The 21,952-nt window shown below is 35.8% G+C and overlaps 5 protein-coding genes across 12 annotated transcripts; 3 read left to right on the top strand and 2 right to left on the bottom strand.

Moving 5' to 3' along the window:
* Positions 1-1,911: 1,911 nt before the first annotated feature.
* LOC147290640 (denosine deaminases acting on tRNA) lies at positions 1,912-5,789 on the top strand. 8 transcript variants are annotated; one of them, XR_015121191.1, is made up of 12 exons: positions 1,912-2,112; positions 2,218-2,338; positions 2,504-2,694; positions 2,792-2,914; positions 3,111-3,224; positions 3,453-3,622; positions 3,698-3,774; positions 3,866-3,985; positions 4,069-4,156; positions 4,662-4,776; positions 4,885-4,981; positions 5,378-5,789. XR_015121191.1 is itself a non-coding variant. In XM_086236857.1 (11 exons), exons 1-10 carry the CDS (start codon positions 1,932-1,934, stop codon positions 4,770-4,772), a joined length of 1,293 nt encoding a protein of 430 aa, XP_086092983.1. In that variant the 5' UTR covers positions 1,912-1,931; the 3' UTR covers positions 4,773-4,776; positions 4,885-5,371. The 8 variants fall into 8 exon arrangements, 4 of the variants coding, with proteins under 4 accessions (XP_086092983.1, XP_086092982.1, XP_086092986.1 ...); XR_015121190.1 differs by lacking the exon at positions 5,378-5,789 and adding an exon at positions 5,124-5,371; XR_015121193.1 differs by lacking the exon at positions 4,662-4,776.
* Positions 5,790-7,787: 1,998 nt separating this feature from the next.
* On the top strand, positions 7,788-10,514 carry LOC147290639 (uncharacterized). Its single transcript, XM_086236758.1, has 6 exons — positions 7,788-7,973; positions 8,204-8,757; positions 9,055-9,247; positions 9,495-9,559; positions 9,665-9,875; positions 10,152-10,514. Exons 1-6 carry the CDS (start codon positions 7,788-7,790, stop codon positions 10,512-10,514), a joined length of 1,572 nt encoding a protein of 523 aa, XP_086092884.1.
* A 2,264-nt stretch (positions 10,515-12,778) lies between these two features.
* LOC147290638 (uncharacterized) lies at positions 12,779-15,552 on the top strand. Its single transcript, XM_086236817.1, has 6 exons — positions 12,779-12,964; positions 13,195-13,748; positions 14,042-14,234; positions 14,487-14,551; positions 14,660-14,870; positions 15,187-15,552. Exons 1-6 carry the CDS (start codon positions 12,779-12,781, stop codon positions 15,550-15,552), a joined length of 1,575 nt encoding a protein of 524 aa, XP_086092943.1.
* Positions 15,553-16,030: 478 nt separating this feature from the next.
* ADF11 (actin depolymerizing factor 11) lies at positions 16,031-18,396 on the bottom strand. Its single transcript, XM_086238838.1, has 3 exons — positions 18,230-18,396; positions 17,346-17,611; positions 16,031-16,495 (listed from the first exon to the last, which is right to left on the bottom strand). Exons 1-3 carry the CDS (start codon positions 18,230-18,232, stop codon positions 16,345-16,347), a joined length of 420 nt encoding a protein of 139 aa, XP_086094964.1. The 5' UTR covers positions 18,233-18,396; the 3' UTR covers positions 16,031-16,344.
* Positions 18,397-21,008: 2,612 nt separating this feature from the next.
* Positions 21,009-21,512, bottom strand: LOC147290636 (uncharacterized). Its single transcript, XM_086235822.1, has one exon. It carries the CDS (start codon positions 21,510-21,512, stop codon positions 21,009-21,011), a length of 504 nt encoding a protein of 167 aa, XP_086091948.1.
* Positions 21,513-21,952: the final 440 nt, after the last annotated feature.

The following is a 21,952-nucleotide window of genomic DNA, read 5'->3' as shown; positions in this document are numbered from 1 at the left end:
TATCGGGCTAAAATATCAACTAGTGTCTTTATCATGATTTTTTTATTATTTTAATGGCATCAACAATAATTCCTTATAGATTGAGGACCCTTCATACTGCCTTTATTCCAACTTTGAAGACTTTACACCTCATAATTCACTTTCTATAATTTAATTGCTAATCAGCTTTTACCAATATCAAGCAATCTAGCTAGCATCAAGTCTCATGAAACATCATTAAGAAAAAACAAAAAACACAAGCAACTAAGCAAAGTATTTTTCATTTTTCTACAATTCTTCTTCACAACTCTTAAAAGAATACCAAGTTATAATGATATATAATGGAATTTAAAAGTAGACCAATAAAAAATGGTCCAGCGCTTATGAGTCCCCGATCTTAACCTTATTTTTAGAGTCATGGGCCGACCCGACCGTATGTTATGAACGAACTTAGTCCAACTTGTTTGTGTATAGTATAGTTTATGGGCCTTATTTTTTGGCCCTGGATTATCCAATGGCTTGGTCCTAACTTGATCAGCATCATTGAAATCAAGTGCTAGTTACAAATATATTAATTTTTTTATTAAACAAAGATGGTCCAAAATGTTAGATGTTGTCCCACATCACTAAGGAATCACTTGGATGACCTGTTTATAAGTCTTGAGCAATCATCACCTCTTTAGTTTGCCATTCGGGTTGAGTTAGGCCCATGGGCTTCTAATATGGTTTCAGATCATGTTTCCATTTGAATGGGCTGCTTTATAAGTCTTGAGATGTGGTCTGGTGGGTTGACACTAGATTAGACCCATAGGCTTTTAACATGGTATCAGAGCAAGTTTGGTCCTGGGGTATTAAATGTTAGGCTCAACTTACTGGCTTGCCCATAGGTTCGAACGTTTTTAGGCCCTTGGTCAAGGCTTGGGCCTAATCTATTGGGATAGAGATAGCTCATCCCCAGTTTGTCCAACCTCTTGCTTTTTATGAAGTTGCACCTCTTGCTATTAAGAATTGCTCTATGGACCTCGTTGAAAATGTTTGATGCTTCTTGCAGCTTCTTTGGATACCGTGAAGTAGAGGTGTCAAACAGGTTGGGTCGGGTCGGCCTCAGCACGACATTAACACGACACGATTAAAATAGGCACGACATGAGTAAATGGGACAGGCCGAACCAAAGTTTTTAGCCCATCAGAAACAATACGACATGAGCATGGGCACGAAATGGGCCTGAATTAGGCACGACTCTTTTAACATTTTTTTTTTTTCATTTTTAGAGAACTTTTCAACAAGAATGTTCAATTTGCATGCAAAAAAAATGTTAATATTTAATTATAAAAAAGAACAAATATCATAAAATTAGTTTTCTCACCCTAAAAAGAAAAAGAAAAAAAGGCCCATGGATCGGCCCGTTTAAGGCACGACACAAGTACGAATGGCCCGCGGACCGTAGGCTGTGCCAGACCTAAGTCTTAACTATATGAGCCAGCCCGAGCACAGTACGAAAGCACGATGAGCTCAACTTAAACGAGCCGGGTTAGGCCGGCCCATTTGACACCTCTACTGTGAAGTCACCAAATGAATTGTCGACTAGATAGATTAGATTCAGATGCGACTATTGCTCCGTGGCGGTACGGACTTGACTCGCTCCTACCCACCCGGGGCACTATAGCATGGTAGCCTTACTTTTCTAGAGACAGGCCAGGCCCATTTTACAGGCATTTAAATACCCATGGACCATTGGTAATTTGGTATATGGATGTTGGACCCACCCAGAAAGGAGCTCTGGAAGGTTAAGATTGGACCATAACATGGACCTGGGCTTCAGTCCCCAAAAGCAACTAGTTAGTCCAGTCTAGCCCAACTTCCACCACCTTGCGGTCCGAAGGACCCAAAACCCCGAGACCGGTGCCACTCTTCTCTCACTGTCCCCTTCAACTGCCAGCACTCTCCGAAGCATGTCCTCCTGCTCTGAAACGCCGTCGTTTCCTTCTTCTTCTTCTTGTTCAGAAACACAGTGGGGCGAGAAGGTGTCAGACAAGGTATTCTCACTCTACAACTCGCTTCCCAAGAAAGGCAAGCCTCAGGGTCGCGAAGTCACTGTCTTAGCCGCTTTCCTCGTCTCCTCTCATTCTCAAGGTTATACCTAACCTCTAACCCCTCTTTTGCTCCTTCTAAATTTTCTTTTCCCGCACTTTCTCGGAAACCAAACAGTGTCTCAGACATTTTCTTTCAAGTGTTCAGAGCTGGAAGTCGTCGCATTGGGAACTGGGACGAAATGCATTGGGCGTTCTCTCTTGAGCCCCCACGGTGACATCGTCAACGATTCCCACGCAGAGATTATAGCTCGAAGAGCTTTACTGAGGTTTTTTCAATATGATTCTCTTTTTTCTATCAAATTTCACTTTCATTTTGAAATTTTTTAATTGCTAATTTACAAGACAATGCTTCATGTCACATGAAAAGCACTCTCTACCTTATATTTATAATGTATGGTGCTTATCGGTATGTGCGGGTTGTGTGGTACTAGGTTCTTCTATGCACAGATTCAATGTCTTACTCAGATTAATAGTAAGCTCAGTGATAACAATGGAAGCACACAATTGCAAAATGGTGATGCCAAAAAATTGCTTTTTGAATTGGACCCAGATGGTGATGGCCAAGGAAAATACACAATGAGGAAGGGTTGGCAATTACATTTGTACATATCACAATTACCATGTAATTTTTGGTTTTTCTTTGGTTTTTGCTGTAAATAAAATTTAGATTTATGTCAGGACATACCTGTATTGTGACTATAGTTTACTTTTTCTTGCAGGTGGGGTTGCTTCGCCAAGTTCACAGTTGTCTCCCCCAAAAATTATCACCCCAAGAGAAGAGGGTTCATCTTTAGAGAAGCTTAATGACTCCGTAAATGGACAGGCTTCAATAAAGAATAATGGTAATGAAATTTTGAACTTGTCCTCTTCTTTCTTCTATAATTACTTTGCTAAAAAAATTTTGTTTCCATTTTTCACTCTATTGCATCTGGTTGAATATTTTTATACTGAATGTTGGAAATTTCTTTTCGAGAAAAGAATCATCCTTTTGACATGAGACTTGAGTCATGGAGCATCTGTATGTTAATTCATTTGCAGGTGATGCTTCACAACTAATTGGCACAGTTCAAAGAAAACCTGGTCGTGGTGATACAACATTATCAGTTAGCTGCTCTGACAAGATGGCCCGTTGGAATGTTGTTGGAGTTCAAGGTTTGTCATTTGCTCTATCATGTATCCAAAATGGGATTTATTCACTCAATCCTGGATAATTGACGCTCTGGTGTAACATACATACCTGACCTCTTTTAGTCAGGCATACTTGCACTTGGATGGTGTAATCAGTTCAACTGATCTTTATGATTATACTGACGATACTTGAATAGTTGGGCACTATTAGTTATAAGTTAGCTTATGATGTCTTTTGTATTCTTATTTCAGGAGCTCTGCTTTCCTTCTTTCTTCAACCTGTGTACCTTTCATCCATTACTATTGGAAAATCCCCGAACTGCTCCGAAAAGGTTATTGTGGTTGATCGCTTGAAACAAGCTTTACATGATCGTGTCCTACCATTATCAAATGAGCTGATGAGTCCCTTTGAAGTGAACCAGGTCTGTGAAGTGTGTACTCTGTGATATTGAAAGATTGAAGGTTTTTATAAACGTGAATACTAATGCTACTGGCAGCCACTAATATGGGCAGCTCCAATTCCGCCAAAGGAATTTCAGCATTCTGAGACTGCTTTGACCACTTTAACATGCGGGTATTTTGTTATTTAATTTGACACGTTCTAAATGCCAAGTTATCCTATAATTGCTTGGTTACGACTGATTCCTTCATGCTTTGGTTCACAGGTATTCAATATGTTGGAATAAGTCTGGTTTGCATGAAGTCATTCTTGGAACCACTGGCAGAAAGCAAGGCACTGCTGCCAAAGGGGCACGTTATCCATCTACCGAGCCATCTTTATGCAAGTAGGACAATAAGTATGTTCTAAAGATTTTATTTATAAACAGGCATTTATTATCATTGTCAAATTGTTCTTATTGCTTGACAGAAGACGGTTGTTGGAGATTTTCTTGTCCCTAATACATGAATGCCCTACCAAAATCCCAGTCAATGGGATTTCATATCGAGAAATCAAGGTATAATTAATATTCTGGATACTAACTTTGTAGACTTCTTTTGATTAAATTTTATTTATCTGGGTGATAAGGCAGTTTTGGGAATTTTCTGTACAATGCAATAACTATATTTCATAACAGTAGATTATGTACGAAGTTGCAGAAATCATTTATATTCAGGAGGTACGAGCGGTCTTTGTGCTTTGATTGACAAAAGCACTTAAAAATTCTGTAGAGATTGTGGTTTGTGTGTTACTCCTTATGAAATTTTTGTCACTTTTTGAGTAGATCAATGTTCTAACTCCTAATATCAGATATCTGTAGAATTTACCTTCTGCTCAATTTCTGTTGGCACAATAGTAATAATTAGTTATGTGAACTACCAACACTTACTTTTATTGTATTCCAAAAAAAAAAGAGAGAAATAGAAGAGCTTCTTAACTAACTAGTAGCAACTAGCAAGGCGTGGATGACTGGATATCAGTTGTCACCTATTAACTAATTTCACCTGGTTATCCTTATGCAGGAAAGGGCACAGGAATACAATATAACTTCAAAAATTTTAAAAGGCAGACCTCCCTTTAGTAATTGGCTATTGAAACCCCTAAATTTTGAGGCATTCTCTACTATGAGATAGTGAGGTCAGTCTTTTATTTGATGAATAATGGACAGTGCGTACTACGGTCCTCATAGTGAAATTAATATGGTAACAGAGTAATAGTTGGCACTAATCTTTTAAGGCTTTCCAGGATATTGGTGTGGTGAGATAAGGACAGTTTCCAGCGGTGTCAAGGATATTATATAAGGGGAAGGGTCTGTGTTGCTCCAAGCCTCCAACTAAGAAAGGTCATTGCTTAACCCGTCACTGCTTTGAAATGCACCTTGCGTGCTGCACATCTTCTCTTGAAACATGTTGGTAGCAGACTCACAGTTAATGTTTTGGTTCCATTGCTTACTACTACGAATATGCAAATGCTTCTGTCTGCAGGAGCAGTGACTTTTTTGTGACCATCTTTTAAGTGCCGCCGCACTGGACGAGTTTGATTCCTTATTTTCAAGCTTTTAACCCGATGTTCTTGTTGATTGGAAAACTTGTGTTAGAAGGGTTTTTGAACAGACAGGACAAATTAGAAGAATGATCTTAGGAATAGTATGCTGGAGAGCTTGAATCTGTATCTTTTGCTGTAATCATCACTATTGCCAGCTTTAACATATGATTAATGATATTTTTCTAAATTCTAGGAGTAATAATACACCAGAAGATTGGTTAAGTCTCCAAATGTGAGTGCGTTGGGGGGCAAAGAAGCAAATGGATTTCGCATACTGCGGAACGTAATATCTGTGGTAAGCCACGTGGTTCACTGACATTCAATGGATTATTTTGCAGGTCACGTACTTATTACTCTTAACTTCAGAACTCATAAGAACTCTTTTACTTTGATAATCCGTTGACTTATTCAGCAAATCATCCTTGGCACGGCAATTGTTGTGGCAGTGAGCGGTGAGCCTAAATTTTATCCTCAGTTCCCACCTAGAATGTATTAGAAGCTAAAAGAAAAACAGCAATATTATAAACACCTATTATTATCTCAACATGCTAATATTTCATTTGTTCATATTTAAGTTAATTTTGAAGTTTTTTTATACATAACAAGAATCCACCGTGCAATGCAAGTTATATGTCACATCAGTTATTAAGAAATTGGGATAAATAAGAGTTTGTGCTCTTGAGATTGCTCTTATTTATGAGTCATACATCCATTATTGGCATTATGTGAGATTGCTCTTATTTGAACTCCTAATTAAAATTTACATATAAACGGTGTATATATCATGTGTGTCTCATTACTGTTACCCTTTTATCGTTTGGGGGTCAAAACAAGTAAAAAAAGCAGCAAAACGCAGCTAAAAGGTGGAGCAGGGAGAGCATGATAAACCTGAATAGCCAATGAGCATGATAATTATAAGTTCTACTTATAATTAGACTTAAAAAACTGGTGGTCATTGTAACATGCATACTTGAGTTTGAGTTTTTCATTGCAACCATGCATGTGATATTTTCTATTCAAGTATAATCATGGATGATTGAGTGTCAAAGAATTAAAGTTTCCATTGACTGACAGTTTTGTACTAATTAAGATTTTTTTAACCATGTAGCTTCCTTCAACTTTTTATAATCCAAGTCTTCTGTTTGGCTTAATTAACATTACTTCACTTTTGATTTCATCACCTGGCACCTGTCAAATCAAATATCCAGAATAACCCATAAAAACAGAACCCTACAAAAAGAGTAATGTCATAAGCCGTTTCTAAAGACCTTACACTTTTCAATTCTAGTTTACATGTTTTTTTTTTTTTTCTTAATAAAATTATTTTTCTATCAAGGAAGGGGAATCTGAACTTGGGACATTTCAAACATCAATTATAGAGAAAAAACATAACTAGATAAATAACTAATTGGTCTTGGTCATAGTTAATTTTTTTTTTTTATAAAAATTATTAGAGATATTTTTGCACAATGTGACAAGTTGTTCCTTTCAAGGGCATTTTTTATGAAATTGAAACGATAGGAACTTGGCCAAAAAAAAAATAGAAACGATAGAAAGAACATACAACGTGACAAACTAAGATCAAAATTCAAACAGTGCTTGAATATTCAACTTTCCTAGTGTCTATAATCTTTGCTTGAATATGTCTTGTTTTCTTGATTAGTAGAGTAGTGATAGCTAGCAAGTGTTCAAATCAATGACTTCCTTTCATCCAAAATCAAAACCAAGTACTGCAAATTATCCAAGCAGGACAAATATTGGAGTATAGCCTAATTCACTAGGAAGTGCTTAATCCTTCCAGTCGGTTAAAACAAAAGACTATTGGAAATCTGCAGGAGAGAAGTTTAGTTGTTTTATTAGGTCAATGAAAGCAACTTCATTAGCCCTTAATATTATCTAGAATTTTAAAAGATAACATTTATAATTACCAAAAAAGACAAAATTGTCCCTACTGTAACAACCTTCATTCGATCAGTTGTTATCTGCAATGCACAAGGGTACATTTGAAATTTCGGACAAAACGGGGTGTCCCATGTTCCAAGATTGATGAAAGACGCAAGCCTTGACCAGTTTGGCTGCTTGTTAGGCCAAGACCTAGACTTTGGAGACTTTTTTAGAGTCTTGCATGTGATTATGGAGCAAATGGTGGGCACAAAACGTGAATTAACCTTTCAAACTAAGAAACCACAAATTCCACGCATAAATGCCAACTTCAAATATGCGTTTAATTGGTTTGAATTATGTAATCCACATCAAATATAATAGGAAAATGTGTTATAGTGTCAGATTTAATGGTTTCACAATATATTATATCAGATATCTAGTAAGAGAAGGTTACTTTGTATGGAAATCAAACAGTCTTACAAGTTGTATTACCATTATCATTATGAATCATTGATCAAATTACATCAGATATCTGATAAAATATCACTACCTTTTTATGTGTATATATGGACTAGCTAGGAGTTAGTATGCCCCAAGGACTTTGAAGTCTACAGAGAGTGAACATAACATAGAAGGGTATTCAAAACCATAGGCTATAAACATTAAACAGGTAGTGAAAGTCTGCAGGGCTGTACGTGAAAGTCTCTTGGAGCATAAACATGAAGAGGAGCAATGCGAAGCATTTGTATGATTTCTTGGATGGCTCCGGATTGCATAGGCACTTTGTTGGAACAAGTTGGCGGCCATTGAAGAAGATGAGATCAAAGGAAGCAACTACTCTAGTCTTGTTGTTATTCTCGTTTTTCTTTGTGGCTGCGTTGGTATTTGCAGGTTGGTTTGACACTGTAAGTTCATTCAACTCCAATATATAGTGCTTGCTATAGATACATGAAGTTTCAATGCTTTGTGTCATAGTGTGCTTTTTATTTTTCTTTGAGTAAACTATTTGGATCATATCCTTAGGAAACTTATTGAAGCTAGTGCCCCCTATCCATAGCTTTTCATTGCATATAAATATTTTGTATCAAAATTTCGTTTAATACTAACATATATGTTCATGCTTTCTATCCCTCAGTTTAAATTTTTAGGTGCTTCTTCTAAGAAATCAATCATACCAACAACAAAAACACCCAAAAGCCCTGAATTCCCACTACAATGTACCAAAGGAATTAATGTTACACAAACTTGTCCAAGAGCCTACCCTACCATGTACAATCCCACAAGTAATTCTAGCCAACCATCAAATCTCACATGCCCTTCATACTTCCGATGGATCCACGAAGATCTACGGCCGTGGAAGGAGACGGGAATCACGAGGGATATGGTGGAGCGAGCCCGTAGGACCGCACATTTTAGGCTTGTGATCGTGGACGGCAAGGCCTACCTAGACAAGTATAGGCAGTCCATACAAACTAGGGACATGTTTACATTATGGGGAATTTTGCAACTTCTAAGGGTGTACCCTGGTCGATTACCTGACTTGGAGCTCATGTTTGACTGTGATGATCGGCCCGTCGTCCGATTAAAGGACTTTCGGGGCCCAAATGCGGGCCCGCCGCCTTTGTTTCGATACTGTGCGGATGAGGGGAGCTTGGATATTGTGTTCCCGGATTGGTCTTTTTGGGGCTGGTAATTATTAATTACTTGTGTCTTACTCTTATACATGTTTGCTTATATGCCTCTGACTTTGTTGCATGTGAAGTGCCCTTTGTTTTTGTTTTTCTGTTTTTATTAGGGAACCACTGTCTTAGATTTGAACCCTCTCAATTCTCAATTCTGGCCCATAAGCCTCGACTTAAGATCCTTTCAAAAAAAAGGAAAAAAAAAAAAAAGCCATAACTTAAAAAAGAAAGGAAATGGGATTTTAGAGGACCTTTGAGATTTTCTAATGAAAGTTAAATGTGGGCTAAATTTTAATTTTGGTAGGGCTGAGACCAATATAAAACCATGGAGAAGTCTATTGCCAAGCATAAAAGAAGGGAATAAAGGAACAAGGTGGAAGGAGAGGGTACCCTATGCTTACTGGAAAGGTAACCCAAATGTGGCTCCAACCAGGAAGGACATGCTCAAATGTAATGTTTCTGACAAAAGTGACTGGAATACACGCCTATACATACAGGTACAATAGTTTCTAACTATTATTCTATATACATTCAATTTCTTTATGTATTAGTCATTGATATTAAAAAAAATTATATGTATTTAATTTATGTTGAGTTCATATCCCATATAATTTGGAATATTAAACTTTACATTACAAATATATAATGTTTTGAGCCTCTTCACTCAAATTAATTGAGTTTCAAGTTAAGTTTCAATAAGGTAGCAACTAAAGGTTATGTCTGTTTTTTTAACTTTAATTTCAGAATTGGGAGCAAGAATCTAAACAAGGGTACAAGCAATCCAACTTAGAAGACCAATGCAAGCACAGGTACTTTCGAAATTTATTTTGAAATTTCATTTTACAGGTTTAAAATTTTCTGTCTACTTTGTTCCTCATTTTTTGGCTGATATACATAGAACTTGGTCTGTACAGGTACAAAATTTATATAGAAGGATGGGCATGGTCTGTAAGTGAAAAATACATCATGGCATGTGATGCTATGGCTTTGTATGTAACCCCACGTTACTACGATTTCTTCATGAGAGGCATGGTACCTTTGCAGCACTATTGGCCCATTAGGGACAACACCAAGTGCACTTCTCTTAAGTTTGCTGTGGAGTGGGGCAATAATCACACAGAAAAGGTTAAAATCTCTCACTCCCAAAATACATATGCACTACAAAAATAATCCTAGAATCACTTAAACTTTTCCCAAATTTTAGTCACCGAAACTTCTGTCACACGTATATGTATCTTTCTCATCACATGGTGAGAGAGACAAAGATAAGGGGTGCATACATTTGTGACAAAAGTTTACACCCAATTTTGTATTCTTATTTGTTACAATTTTTTATTTTGTTTATGCACTTTTGCCATCCAAAGTCTGAATTTTAACCTTGGCATCTCATAAACACGGCAGGCACAGGCCATTGGGGAGGCAGCAAGCAACTTCATACAAGAAGATCTAAAGATGGACTATGTGTATGACTACATGTTTCATGTACTAAATGAATATGCAAAGCTTTTGAAATTCAAGCCAACTATACCTCCCAATGCAGTGGAACTATGTTCAGAAACAATGGCATGCCCTGCAAATGGTACATGGAAGAGTTTCATGGAGGAGTCCATGGTGAAGCATCCCAGTGATGAACTCCCATGCACTTTGCCTCCGCCGTATGATCCTCTGGCTCTTCGCAATTTTCTTGAGAGAAAGGCTAATTCAACAAGGCAAGTTGAAACTTGGGAAAATGAATATTGGCAGAGTTTTAATCAAAAGCAATAGAAGCCCTTTTCTATGTGTCCCATATGCCATGATTTAAAATTTTATGTCCAAGACTGGGATGAAGAGGTTCCACATGAAGATACAAAACCTTTTTAGAAGGATGAGCATGGTCTGTAGTGAGAAATCAGAAATATACATAGTAGCATGTGACTATTTGACCTTGCCAATAAAGCCTCCTTGTTTGATTTCTTTACATGAAGTGTACCAACAGAAACAAAAGGTGTGTGCATGTATGTATATATATGGAGGAAGTTTATGGAAGAGAGTACATATATGGTGAAGTACTTCCATAATGTCCATAAGTTACACAATTGATTGGTTTGTAACCTATGCTCTAATGATCACATTTAGTGATTTGTAATCTATGATTTATGGGCATTAGATCATTGTCTCCATCATTTGTAAGCTTATAAATAGATAGTTGTTTACACTTCAAATTAGCATTGGGTCAATGGCATAAGTCAAAGCCCAATTGCGAAGCCCAGATCCAAAATTAGTAAAGTTTGAGGGTAACAATAGTCTAATGAGAAGAATAGAACACTCTGAATTCTCACTAATTCTCTCTTATATTTTCTTGTTATTTTCTTTAGCTTTATAACAAGTAGCTCAAATGAAAAATTATAGGGCCTTATTGATTTTCTAAAAGCTTAATAGGATTTGATATTTAATCCTAATTTTCTATATTTATTTATGAGAATTATTTGTAGGTTATTTATTTGTTTATAATTATTAATTAAAAAAAATTATATATGGGCATTCATGATTGACATTCGAAAAAAATGTCCAAATGATCATTAGCATTTAAAGCACAAAAAATTGTAAAGAGTAAATACAGATGTTACCAAAAATAAAAAGTCAACTAAGGAAAAAACGTCTTAAATATGATTGAGGGCATATGAGGAATTTACAAAATTTAAAATTTCAGAAATATTGATTAGAAATCTAAAAATAGAAACAATGATGAATTTGTAAGTGGTCAAAAGAGTTAACACACGAAAAAATAATCACATGGGTTTTAATGTATAAAATATGAATTAGAAATTTAGAAGGGGATTTTTCTAATTTACTATTAAAACAAAAAACTATTGGAAATCTGCAGGAGAAAAGTTTAGTAGTTTAATTAGTTTAATATTATCTTGAATTTTGGGAAATAAAAAATAACATTTATAATTATGGAAAAGACAAAATCGCCCCTACTGTAACAAACCTTCATTCAGTTGTTATCTGCATTTTACACAATGGTACATTCGAAATTTCGGACATAACGGGGTGCCCCATGTTCCAAGATTGAAGAGAGACGCAAGCCTTGGCCAATTTGGCTGCTTGTTAGGCCAAGACCTAGACTTGGAGACTTTTTTCTTGTTTTATTTATGGAGTCTTGCATGCGATTATGGAGCAAATGGTAGGCACAAAACGTGAATTAACCTTTCAAATTAACTGAGAAACCGCAAATTCCAGGCATAAATGCCAACTTCAATTATGCCTTTAAATTGGTTTGAATGATGTGAGATCAAATATAATAGGAAAATGTGTTATAGTGCTAGATTTAACAGTTTTACAATATAATATATTAGATATCTGATAAGAGAATGTTACTTTGTAGAAATCATACAGTCTCTCATGTTATATTTCATTATCAATCTGAATTATTGATCAAATTACTTCATATCGAACAATAATATAACATATAAGATATTTGATAAAATAATACTAACTACCTTATTTATGTGTATACAAGGACTAAGAGTTAGTATGCTCCAAGGACTTTGAAGTCTACATATAGTGACCATAACATAGAGGGCCCGAATTCCTATTCCCCCATTTGGTAATGTTGGGAAAGTAAACTAATAAATTTTTTTTAATTTTCATTCTCTTGTTTGGTTTGTGCAGGAATAGAAAATAAAATTGGTTAAGTTTTCCAATTATACCCTTATTTATTAAACAACAACAATATTTTTTTTTAATTAATATCAGGATTAGGTTTGTCCACAAAATAAGCAATAAATACTTTCGCAAGAGGGGGGAAAACAAAACCCAAACTTCAGCAATGATTTCATTTTCCCCCCAATAAAGACATCAGATTTCCTTTGACCAGAAAATGATTTCCCTGTACTTATCAAACATGGAAATGAAATTAATTTTCCAAGACCTCCAAAACTTGAACCAAACGGTCCAGGGATATTCAAAACCATAAGCTGTAAACAATATTAAACAGGTAGTGAAAGTCTGCAGGGCTTTGAAGGTCTCTAGCTTGGAGCATAAACATGAAGAGGAGCAATGCGAAGCATTTGTATGATTTCTTGGATGGCTCCGGATTGCATAGGCACTTTGTTGGAACAAGTTGGCGGCCATTGAAGAAGATGAGATCAAAGGAAGCAACTACTCTAGTCTTGTTGTTATTCTCGTTTTTCTTTGTGGCTGCGTTGGTATTTGCAGGTTGGTTTGACACTGTAAGTTCATTCAACTCCAATATATAGTGCTTGCTATAGATACATGAAGTTTCAATGCTTTGTGTCATAGTGTGCTTTTTATTTTTCTTTGAGTAAACTATTTGGATCATATCCTTAGGAAACTTATTGAAGCTAGTGCCCCCTATCCATAGCTTTTCATTGCATATAAATATTTTGTATCAAAATTTCGTTTAATACTAACATATATGTTCATGCTTTCTATCCCTCAGTTTAAATTTTTAGGTGCTTCTTCTAAGAAATCAATCATACCAACAACAAAAACACCCAAAAGCCCTGAATTCCCACTACAATGTACCAAAGGAATTAATGTTACACAAACTTGTCCAAGAGCCTACCCTACCATGTACAATCCCACAAGTAATTCTAGCCATCCATCAAATCTCACATGCCCTTCATACTTCCGATGGATCCACGAAGATCTACGGCCGTGGAAGGAGACGGGAATCACGAGGGACATGGTGGAGCGGGCCCGTAAGACCGCGCATTTTAGGCTCGTGATCGTGGACGGCAAGGCCTACCTAGACAAGTATAGGCAGTCCTTTCAAACTAGGGACATGTTTACATTATGGGGCATTTTGCAACTTCTAAGGGTGTACCCTGGTAGATTGCCTGACTTGGAGCTCATGTTTGCCTGTGATGATCTGCCGGTCGTCCTATCAAAGGACTTTCGGGGTCCGAATGCAGGCCCGCCGCCTTTGTTTCAATACTGTGCGGATGAGGAGAGCTTGGATATTGTGTTCCCGGATTGGTCTTTTTGGGGCTGGTAATTATTAATTACTTGTGTCTTACTCTTATACATGTTTGCTTATGCATCTTACTTTGTTGCATGTGAAGTGCCCTTTGTTTTTGTTTTTCTGTTTTTATTAGGGAAACATTGTGTTAGATTTGAATCCTCTCAATTCTCAATTCTGGCCCATAAGCCTCAATTTAAAATCCTTTCAAAAAAAAGGAAAAAAAAAAGCCTTAACGTAAAAAAGTTAAAGGAAATGGGATTTTAGAGGACATTTAAGATTTTCTAATGTAAGTTAAATGTGGGCTAAATTTTAATTTTGGTAGGCCTGAGACCAATATAAAACCATGGAGAAGTATACTGCCAAGCTTAAGAGAAGGGAATAAAAGAACAAAGTGGAAGGACAGGGTACCCTATGCTTACTGGAAAGGTAACCCATATGTGGCTCCAACCAGGAAAGACCTTCTCAAATGCAATGTCTCTGACAAAAATGACTGGAATACACGCCTATACATACAGGTACAATAGTTTCCAACTATTATTCTATATACATTCAATTTCTTTATGTACTAATCATTGATATTAAAAACAATAATATGTATTTAATTTATGTTGAGATCATATCCCATATAATTTGGAATATCAAAATTTTACATTACAAATATATAATGTTTTTTTGAGCCTATTCACTCATATTAATTGAGTTTCAAGTTAAGTTTCAATAATGTAGCAACTAATGGGTTATGTCTGTTTTTTTTACTTTAATTTTAGAATTGGGAGCAAGAATCTAAACAAGGGTACAAGCAATCCAACTTAGAAGACCAATGCAAGCACAGGTATTTTCGAAATTTAATTTGAAATTTAATTTTACAGATTTAAAATTTTCTTTGTTTACTTTGTTCCTCATTTTTTGGCTGATATACATAGAACTTTGGTCTGTACAGGTACAAAATTTATATAGAAGGATGGGCATGGTCTGTAAGTGACAAATACATCATGGCATGTGATGCTATGGCTTTGTATGTAACCCCACGTTACTACGATTTCTTCATGAGAGGCATGGTACCATTGCAGCACTATTGGCCTATTAGGGACAACACCAAGTGCACTTCTCTTAAGTTTGCTGTGGAGTGGGGCAATAATCACACAGAAAAGGTTAAAATCTTTCCTCCCAAAATACATATGCACTACAAAATAATACTAGAATCACTAAAACTTTTTCCAAATTTTAGTAACCGAAACTTCTGTCACACGTATATGTATCATTTGTGACAAACTTTAGACAAACACAAGGGGTGTGTATACATTTGTGACAAAAGTTTACACCCAATTTTGTATTACTTATATACTCGTGACCCGAAAGTTTTACACTCAATTTTGTTTTCTTATTTGTTACAATTTTTTATTTTGTTTATGCACTTTTGCCATCCAAAGTCTGAATTTTAACCTTGGCATCTCATAAACACGGCAGGCACAGGCCATTGGGGAGGCAGCAAGCAACTTCATACAAGAAGATCTAAAGATGGACTATGTGTATGACTACATGTTTCATGTACTAAATGAATATGCAAAGCTTTTGAAATTCAAGCCAACTATACCTCCCAATGCAGTGGAACTATGTTCAGAAACAATGGCATGCCCTGCAAATGGTACATGGAAGAGTTTCATGGAGGAGTCCATGGTGAAGCATCCCAGTGATGAACTCCCATGCACTTTGCCTCCGCCGTATGATCCTCTGGCTCTTCGCGATTTTCGTGAGAGAAAGGCTAATTCAACAAGGCAAGTTGAAACTTGGGAAAATGAATATTGGCAGAGTTTTAATCAAAAGCTCCCATAGGCCATGATTTAAAATTTTATGTCCAAGACTGGGATGAAGAGGTTCCACATGAAGATACAAAATCTTTTTAGAAGGATGAGCATGGTCTGTAGTGAGAAATGAGAAATATACATAGCATGTGACTATATGACCTTGCCAATAAAGCCTCAATATTGTTTGATTTCTTTACCATCAGAAACAAATATATATATATATATATAGGAAGTTTATGGAAGTTTATGGAAGAAGTTTATATATGGAGGAAGTTTATGGAAGAGAGTACATATATGGTGTAGTCTCCTATAGCTAGTGATACACTTCCATGTACTTCTCCTCCTCTTCCTTGTTTATGACCCTTTTTCCCTTCAATCTTTTGTTGAGAGGAAAGAGGTATTATGAAGAAAGTGGACATGCATGTGGGAAACTCAAATATTGGGAGAACTTAATAACAAGCAGTTATAAGGGAATACACACTTGAAAACAATTATTCTTGTTTTTCCTACAAAACAATTGAATGAAATACTTTCTTGATGAAGTCTCAAATACAAAGAGATATATATTTTCATTTGGTAAGAGAATATATAGAACACAAGAAAATCTGACATAAGCCAATAGAGCTAGCAAATTAAGGAGGTAAACATCAATATGGTCTTAGGTCTGAATATTCCACAGCTGATCTGAAAAATAAAGTAATTAATATAAAAGAAAATAGCTCACACAAGTAACTACGTACGAAAAATGAATTCGAAGAAGATGATGATGATGATCATGTGACAGGAGACAGTGATGGGGATGAATGGTGTGTACAGAATTTTAGATTGCTCGGGCTTTTATGATATCCAAGCTCATCTCACTGGGATCTGTTGCCTGCAACTCCAATTGAATGCCATCCAATTCCCTCTTGAATCTATCCTTGGAGCTTGCATAAAGCATCTTACTTCTCACCCTTGATGTATCCGGTGCCCTGTTTACAATTAAACACAACCCAATTACATAGTGATCTACCTCTTATTAATTAGAGTTGATCAATATATATGTGTTAATCTGTGCTAAAAATCATAGATTTAATCAATTTGGTAGTGTTTCTTTACCTTGAGTGACTTCGAAAATTTGGCCAAAAACAGAACTAAATTTCTCAGGCCAGCAAGTTGCAAACAATGCACAAGTTTATGAAGAGTAAACTTTTGGGGATGAACTATTTACATTACATTACATATGAGGAATAACATTTTCTTATTATATATCCAACTGTCAAATGAACTAGACTACAAAATTGATATCGACTGGGATACTAGGCCTAAATGGGAAAAGTGGGGTCCAGGTTGAGATTTGGGCCTTGGAGGTGAGCTGAAGGTACAGTTGAGATGGGTTAATTTGGACTTGTGGACTACAAAATATACTTAGGGGTTAGGATCCCTTTTTTGGTGGGCAATAGTCCAACCTAGCCAACCTATAATCGCATACCTGGTCAGTTAGGATCTTACATTCTGACATGATTCTCCTTGTTTTTTTATAATTTTAAAACATAACATGTTAAACTGTTTGATAGTAGAATTTTTATTGTATATTTGTATATCAGTGTGATGTAAGCTATACAATTTTCTTTTTACAAAATTATTTTTCTCAATGATGTGGTATGTTGCCTCGTATCATCAAACATCATACTATGCACGATATATACATATAATGAATGTAAATGAAATACATATATAACATGTCATTTGTTAAGCAACTAAGTTATAAGGAGAAAAACTTTCATCGAACAAGTCCCTTGATGAGAAAGAGATAGACACATTGGGTTCATATATACTAACCATGCAATGAAAAAGATTTTGCTTTTCTGGCAGTTCTCATCAGTTGTGAAATCAAAATCATAGACAGCATAGCGGCACTCATCAGCAGGCAAGGAGGCAGTGAAGTCATCATAGGATTCATCAGGACTTCCAACCTTCTCTACGATCACCTGTTGTATCTTTTCATCAATCTTGAACACAATAAATCGATGGTTCCTCTTCGCTTTTAGTTCCAAGAACTTGAGCTTGCAATCATCATGCACAGCCATTCCAGATGCCGAGTTCGCCTACCCATCATCAATTTTACCCAAAAACATTTGTAAATTATAAGCATACAAGGCACAAGGAAGTGAAAGAGTTACCCACGAGGCTGACATGTTATGTCACGAATTTTACTCTAAAGTGGGACAAAAATAAGGGATGTGACTGACGGAATGACAATTGTTTGTATGCTTGACTCACATCTCGCAATATTCCCACATTCAGTATCCCACAATAGAGAATGTGTCGTTGTGTTACATACATGTTAGATTTTAATATTGGTAAAATGAAAATTATCTATGAATATATTGTTTAAATGGACAGTTTAACAACTTAACATTTATTTATGTCCTAAGAAAATGGAAATAATCAAGCATCACATTCGAAGATAGAAATCGTTCAAATATATATATATATATATATAGATATACCATGGCATGTGAATTATGTGATATGAACATAAAATTAAGAAAACAAAATGATAAACGTACAGAGATCTACAGATTCATAATTTGGCATATATGTATGCATTTTCACAATTATGCTAATTAAAGATCTCTCTGATCATCATATATATAATTTTCACATAAAATATATACAAAATTTGTAGCTAGCTAGAGAACTCAGAGCCTCAGGTAGCTTACCATGTTGTTCTGTACTATATGAGACTGAACCTTGTGCAATGAGGAGAGAAAATGCAGGAAAATCAAGAGAGAGATATTGTGACAGATCTGCAAAAATGTAGTCTGATTTTGAAAAGTGCATGAGAGAAACTGTGAGTTTGGAAGGAAAGGAAGGGAGGGGAGGAGAGATTTTTGAGGGAGAAAATGGGGGTTGGTATTAATTTTCTCTTTTTGGGGTTTATGATCTTAATTAGATAGGCTGATCACGTCAACCAACTTCAATTCATGTTGCCACGTTAAAAGGTGCATTTGGGTGCTTTTTTTTGGGGCCAATAAATTAATGTGATTTGAGATTTGCAATCAATGGGGTACATTGCATCATGCCTAGGGGGTATTTTGACCATGTTTTCTTCTTCCATATTAAGATTTCTCAATATTTTGGTCTTCCATATGCTTCGGAATTCCGTTTTGCTGTTTAGACTTTAGAGGTATGCCCAAGTTGGGGAACTTAATTGGGTTTCAACTTTTGAAGCTGCATATGTGCACCCTCTTGCGTATGGATGATAGTCATTTTGATGTGGGCTTAATTGGGTCAAAGCTTATCCATATCCTCTTTTAATCTTTTGGTACTGATTTTGTGTTTATATCTAAAATTATATCATTGTCGACTTTCATTTAAATATTTCTCAATATAAATCTTAAATTTTAAATTTTACACTTAAAATGTTTAGAGCATCTCTAACAGGCTCTTCAAAATAGACACCCAAGATCAATTAGTCAAATTTGAAGAGTGAATTAGACTCTTCAAATCAAATTTATTATTAATTTAAAAGTTGTTTAACGTTTAAAATTTAATATAATCATAATCATAATAAAAATAAAATTTTGTTTAAATTTGAAAAGTCTATTTAAGTGAATAATTTTAATTCTTCAAAATGCCACATAGGTCAGCAAAGTGAGATTTGAAAAGTAAAATTTAAGAATAATGCTATACTTACCACATTTCTTATACCACATTCTTATACCATCTCACGTGTCATTGTTTTATTGGACACAGTTTTTCTTTTTCTTTTTGAGTTTTTCTTTTTATTTTTTAGTATCCAATGTATGAATGCCATGTAAGTTGCCACATAAGGTGGTATGAAATTATGGTATAAAAATGTGGTATATCTAGCACTACTGAAAATTTAAAGAGTCTCTTGGAGATACTCTTAGCCCTTAAATTTAGATCCATGCAATTTTAGACATAAACACAAAATCAGTTGAGGATCATATTTCAATTAAAAAAGCATATGATTAATCATATAACTGAAGAAGAGAAGGGCAAATACCCTTTGGTCCAATGTTAATGAGTTCTTTGGTCAAATAGTCTAACATATTATGTTATCAAATAATTAATCAGAACTACACGTTTAGACATATTTTTACATGATCAACAATGTTGATTGATAGTCTATAACATAATCTAATGAACAATAAAAGATTACTCATGCTATCATATAGAAATCCACATCCCTTGTGGATTGATCAATAAGGTAGTATTTCAACTATCAAAGGCTCCTATGATTTGATCAACAACTATTTTTCTATTTTATCTCATTTTGATCAAGATGGCTTTCTTTAGAATGTAGAATCCTCATTTATAAATTAATTTTAGATTTTAACTCTCAAGTTTAATCGATCTACATTCCTCATTATCAGTAAGTACGAGTATTTTTAATATGATTAACCGTTTAAGAGACAAATTATAAGGATATGAAATATAAGAAAACAATGCATATAATATCCATGTACAAGCGCGGAAGCTAGCTTAAAATATCTCGAGAGTGTCGACCCATCTAGCAAAGCCGAAATCACCGACATGGGTCATTGGCAAATGAAGTGACCAACCAAATTTAGAACGTGAAGCCTGTGGTATACCGTATACATGATTATCTTTTTTATTTATTTATTAATACATGATTATCACTTTGTAGGTATCAATGGCCTTTGTGGGTATATAGGATTATTAAAGTTAAAGTCACCTTTCATACAATTAATAAGATAAGAAACCCATCTTTTTTGGTACACGCATAAGATGTATGCCTAATCTTTATTAATTATTAAATTCAGATGCATCCATATAGCCATATACGTGTTGTATATGTTAAGGACCTTAAGGTTAAGAGCTATTTTTTTATGGTAGTACGTTAATGCTGTCTTCTGAGTCAGAATCATTCTAAAACTTCCAAATACTTCTGCTAAATTAGGATCAATATTATTATCTTTTTACTTGTGGATAATGTGCTCATTTGATTGCATGAAAAAGTTGTGATGCTTTTTGTGATCAAAAGTTCAAAGCAAAGCATGAAACGTTAAAAAGCTTGCTGTGATATCTTTCTGCAGAGTGCTGACCCACTTTGATTGACAGAAACCAAATATATATGCCCTTCATAATGATTTCATGTATAAGTGCATGTGAATTAATTAATGAAGGTTAAAGAAGAAAGCTTATGATGCTTTTGAATATTAAAGCTTCATATATATAATATATATAATTGCTATTAATTTCTCTCTTTTCTTGTTATTATTTCGGTGGTTGGTTGCCTTTTCCATGTGGATATGGCATATGCGATGTTAGAGCATGTGGAGGTGTTTTGAGACTGGCGAAAGTATTGCCAAATTGATAGATGTAATTTGGTTATACACATTCATTGTCGAATTTTTCTATACTTGTTTTTGTTTAAATTTTAATATTAGTTATATATTATAAATTAAAAGTACTTTTTTTTTTTTGAGAGAAGAAGGCTGTAATTTTTATTCAAATTGCATCATTATGCAGAATTACAGCAAGCCAATTTGGCCAGTTATTAAGACTAATAAGAGAGCCAACATGAGAGACAGCATACTTGGCAAGGTGATGTGCTGCATTGTTGCTGGTTCGTCGATAGTGGCAACAGGTTGTCGATGCGAAGCCCAGTAAAAGGAGTTTGACATCCTCAACAAGGACCCCATCAGTTGCCAGGCAGCTAGAAGGTTCATTGATGCAATTCACTGCATCCAGTGCATCCATTTCCAAAACAATATGGTGAAGACCAAGATCTGAAGCAAGTTGCAGCCCCATGATAGCTGCCATGAGTTCAGCTTCTCGTGGCGAATGGGTGCCAGGGATATGCTTGGAAGCAGCGAGAAGGGCCTCCCCACAGCTGTCCCGAACCACCACCCCCAGACCACACGCCCGAGTTTGTGTAGAAACACCTGCATCCACATTGATCTTAAAAACACCCTCCGCAGGCTTCTGCCATTTTTCCACAGGTCTGTTCATCATGGGGCTCGGTTAGAGGCGAAGCCAAGCCTCTTTGTATTCAGTAGCAAAAGTAATCATGCGGGTATACTGATGCAATCCATCTCCAACCACGCCAGTATGCACAAAATCATTCCGCATATTCCAAACGCCCCAACAAATAAACGCAAATTCCTCCTGCTCGGCTTTGGAGAGAACAAGTAGAATTGAGTGGAAAAAATCAGTGAAGGTTCCCCCCCTGTACCATCGCACCAGCTCACCAAGAACAGAGCAGTGCCAAACATTTTTTGCAGCACTGCATCCCCAAACAGCATGAAGGACCGTCTCTGGTTTTTTCCAACACCGAGGACAGACAGGCCGAGGGATGATCTTGCGGTTGAAGAGATTGACATTACATGGAAGGATTTCTTGGCAGCAGCGCCAGAGGAAGAGTTTGATCTTGCCCGGGATTCTCAAATTCC

Source organism: Dryas octopetala, chromosome 3 (genome assembly GCF_963921425.1).
Source record: "Dryas octopetala chromosome 3, drDryOcto1.1, whole genome shotgun sequence".
Taxonomy (NCBI): domain Eukaryota; kingdom Viridiplantae; phylum Streptophyta; class Magnoliopsida; order Rosales; family Rosaceae; genus Dryas; species Dryas octopetala.
This window is presented reverse-complemented; position numbering and strand designations above follow the sequence as displayed.

Coding starts and splice junctions, on each gene's coding strand:
- LOC147290639 (XM_086236758.1), top strand. CDS start 7,788: ATGAAGAGGAGCAATGCGAAGCATTTGTATGATTTCTTGGATGGCTCC. Junction 7,974..8,203: donor TTGCAGGTTGGTTTGACACT/GTAAGTTCATTC, acceptor TCTATCCCTCAG/TTTAAATTTTTAGGTGCTTC. Junction 8,758..9,054: donor GATTGGTCTTTTTGGGGCTG/GTAATTATTAAT, acceptor TAATTTTGGTAG/GGCTGAGACCAATATAAAAC.
- LOC147290636 (XM_086235822.1), bottom strand. CDS start 21,512: ATGAACAGACCTGTGGAAAAATGGCAGAAGCCTGCGGAGGGTGTTTTT.
- LOC147290640 (XM_086236856.1), top strand. CDS start 1,932: ATGTCCTCCTGCTCTGAAACGCCGTCGTTTCCTTCTTCTTCTTCTTGT. Junction 2,695..2,791: donor GTACATATCACAATTACCAT/GTAATTTTTGGT, acceptor TTTTTCTTGCAG/GTGGGGTTGCTTCGCCAAGT. Junction 3,225..3,452: donor GAATGTTGTTGGAGTTCAAG/GTTTGTCATTTG, acceptor TTCTTATTTCAG/GAGCTCTGCTTTCCTTCTTT.
- ADF11 (XM_086238838.1), bottom strand. Junction 16,496..17,345: donor AAAATCTTTTTCATTGCATG/GTTAGTATATAT, acceptor AATTGTAAACAG/GGCACCGGATACATCAAGGG.
- LOC147290638 (XM_086236817.1), top strand. CDS start 12,779: ATGAAGAGGAGCAATGCGAAGCATTTGTATGATTTCTTGGATGGCTCC. Junction 13,749..14,041: donor GATTGGTCTTTTTGGGGCTG/GTAATTATTAAT, acceptor TAATTTTGGTAG/GCCTGAGACCAATATAAAAC. Junction 14,235..14,486: donor ATACACGCCTATACATACAG/GTACAATAGTTT, acceptor CTTTAATTTTAG/AATTGGGAGCAAGAATCTAA.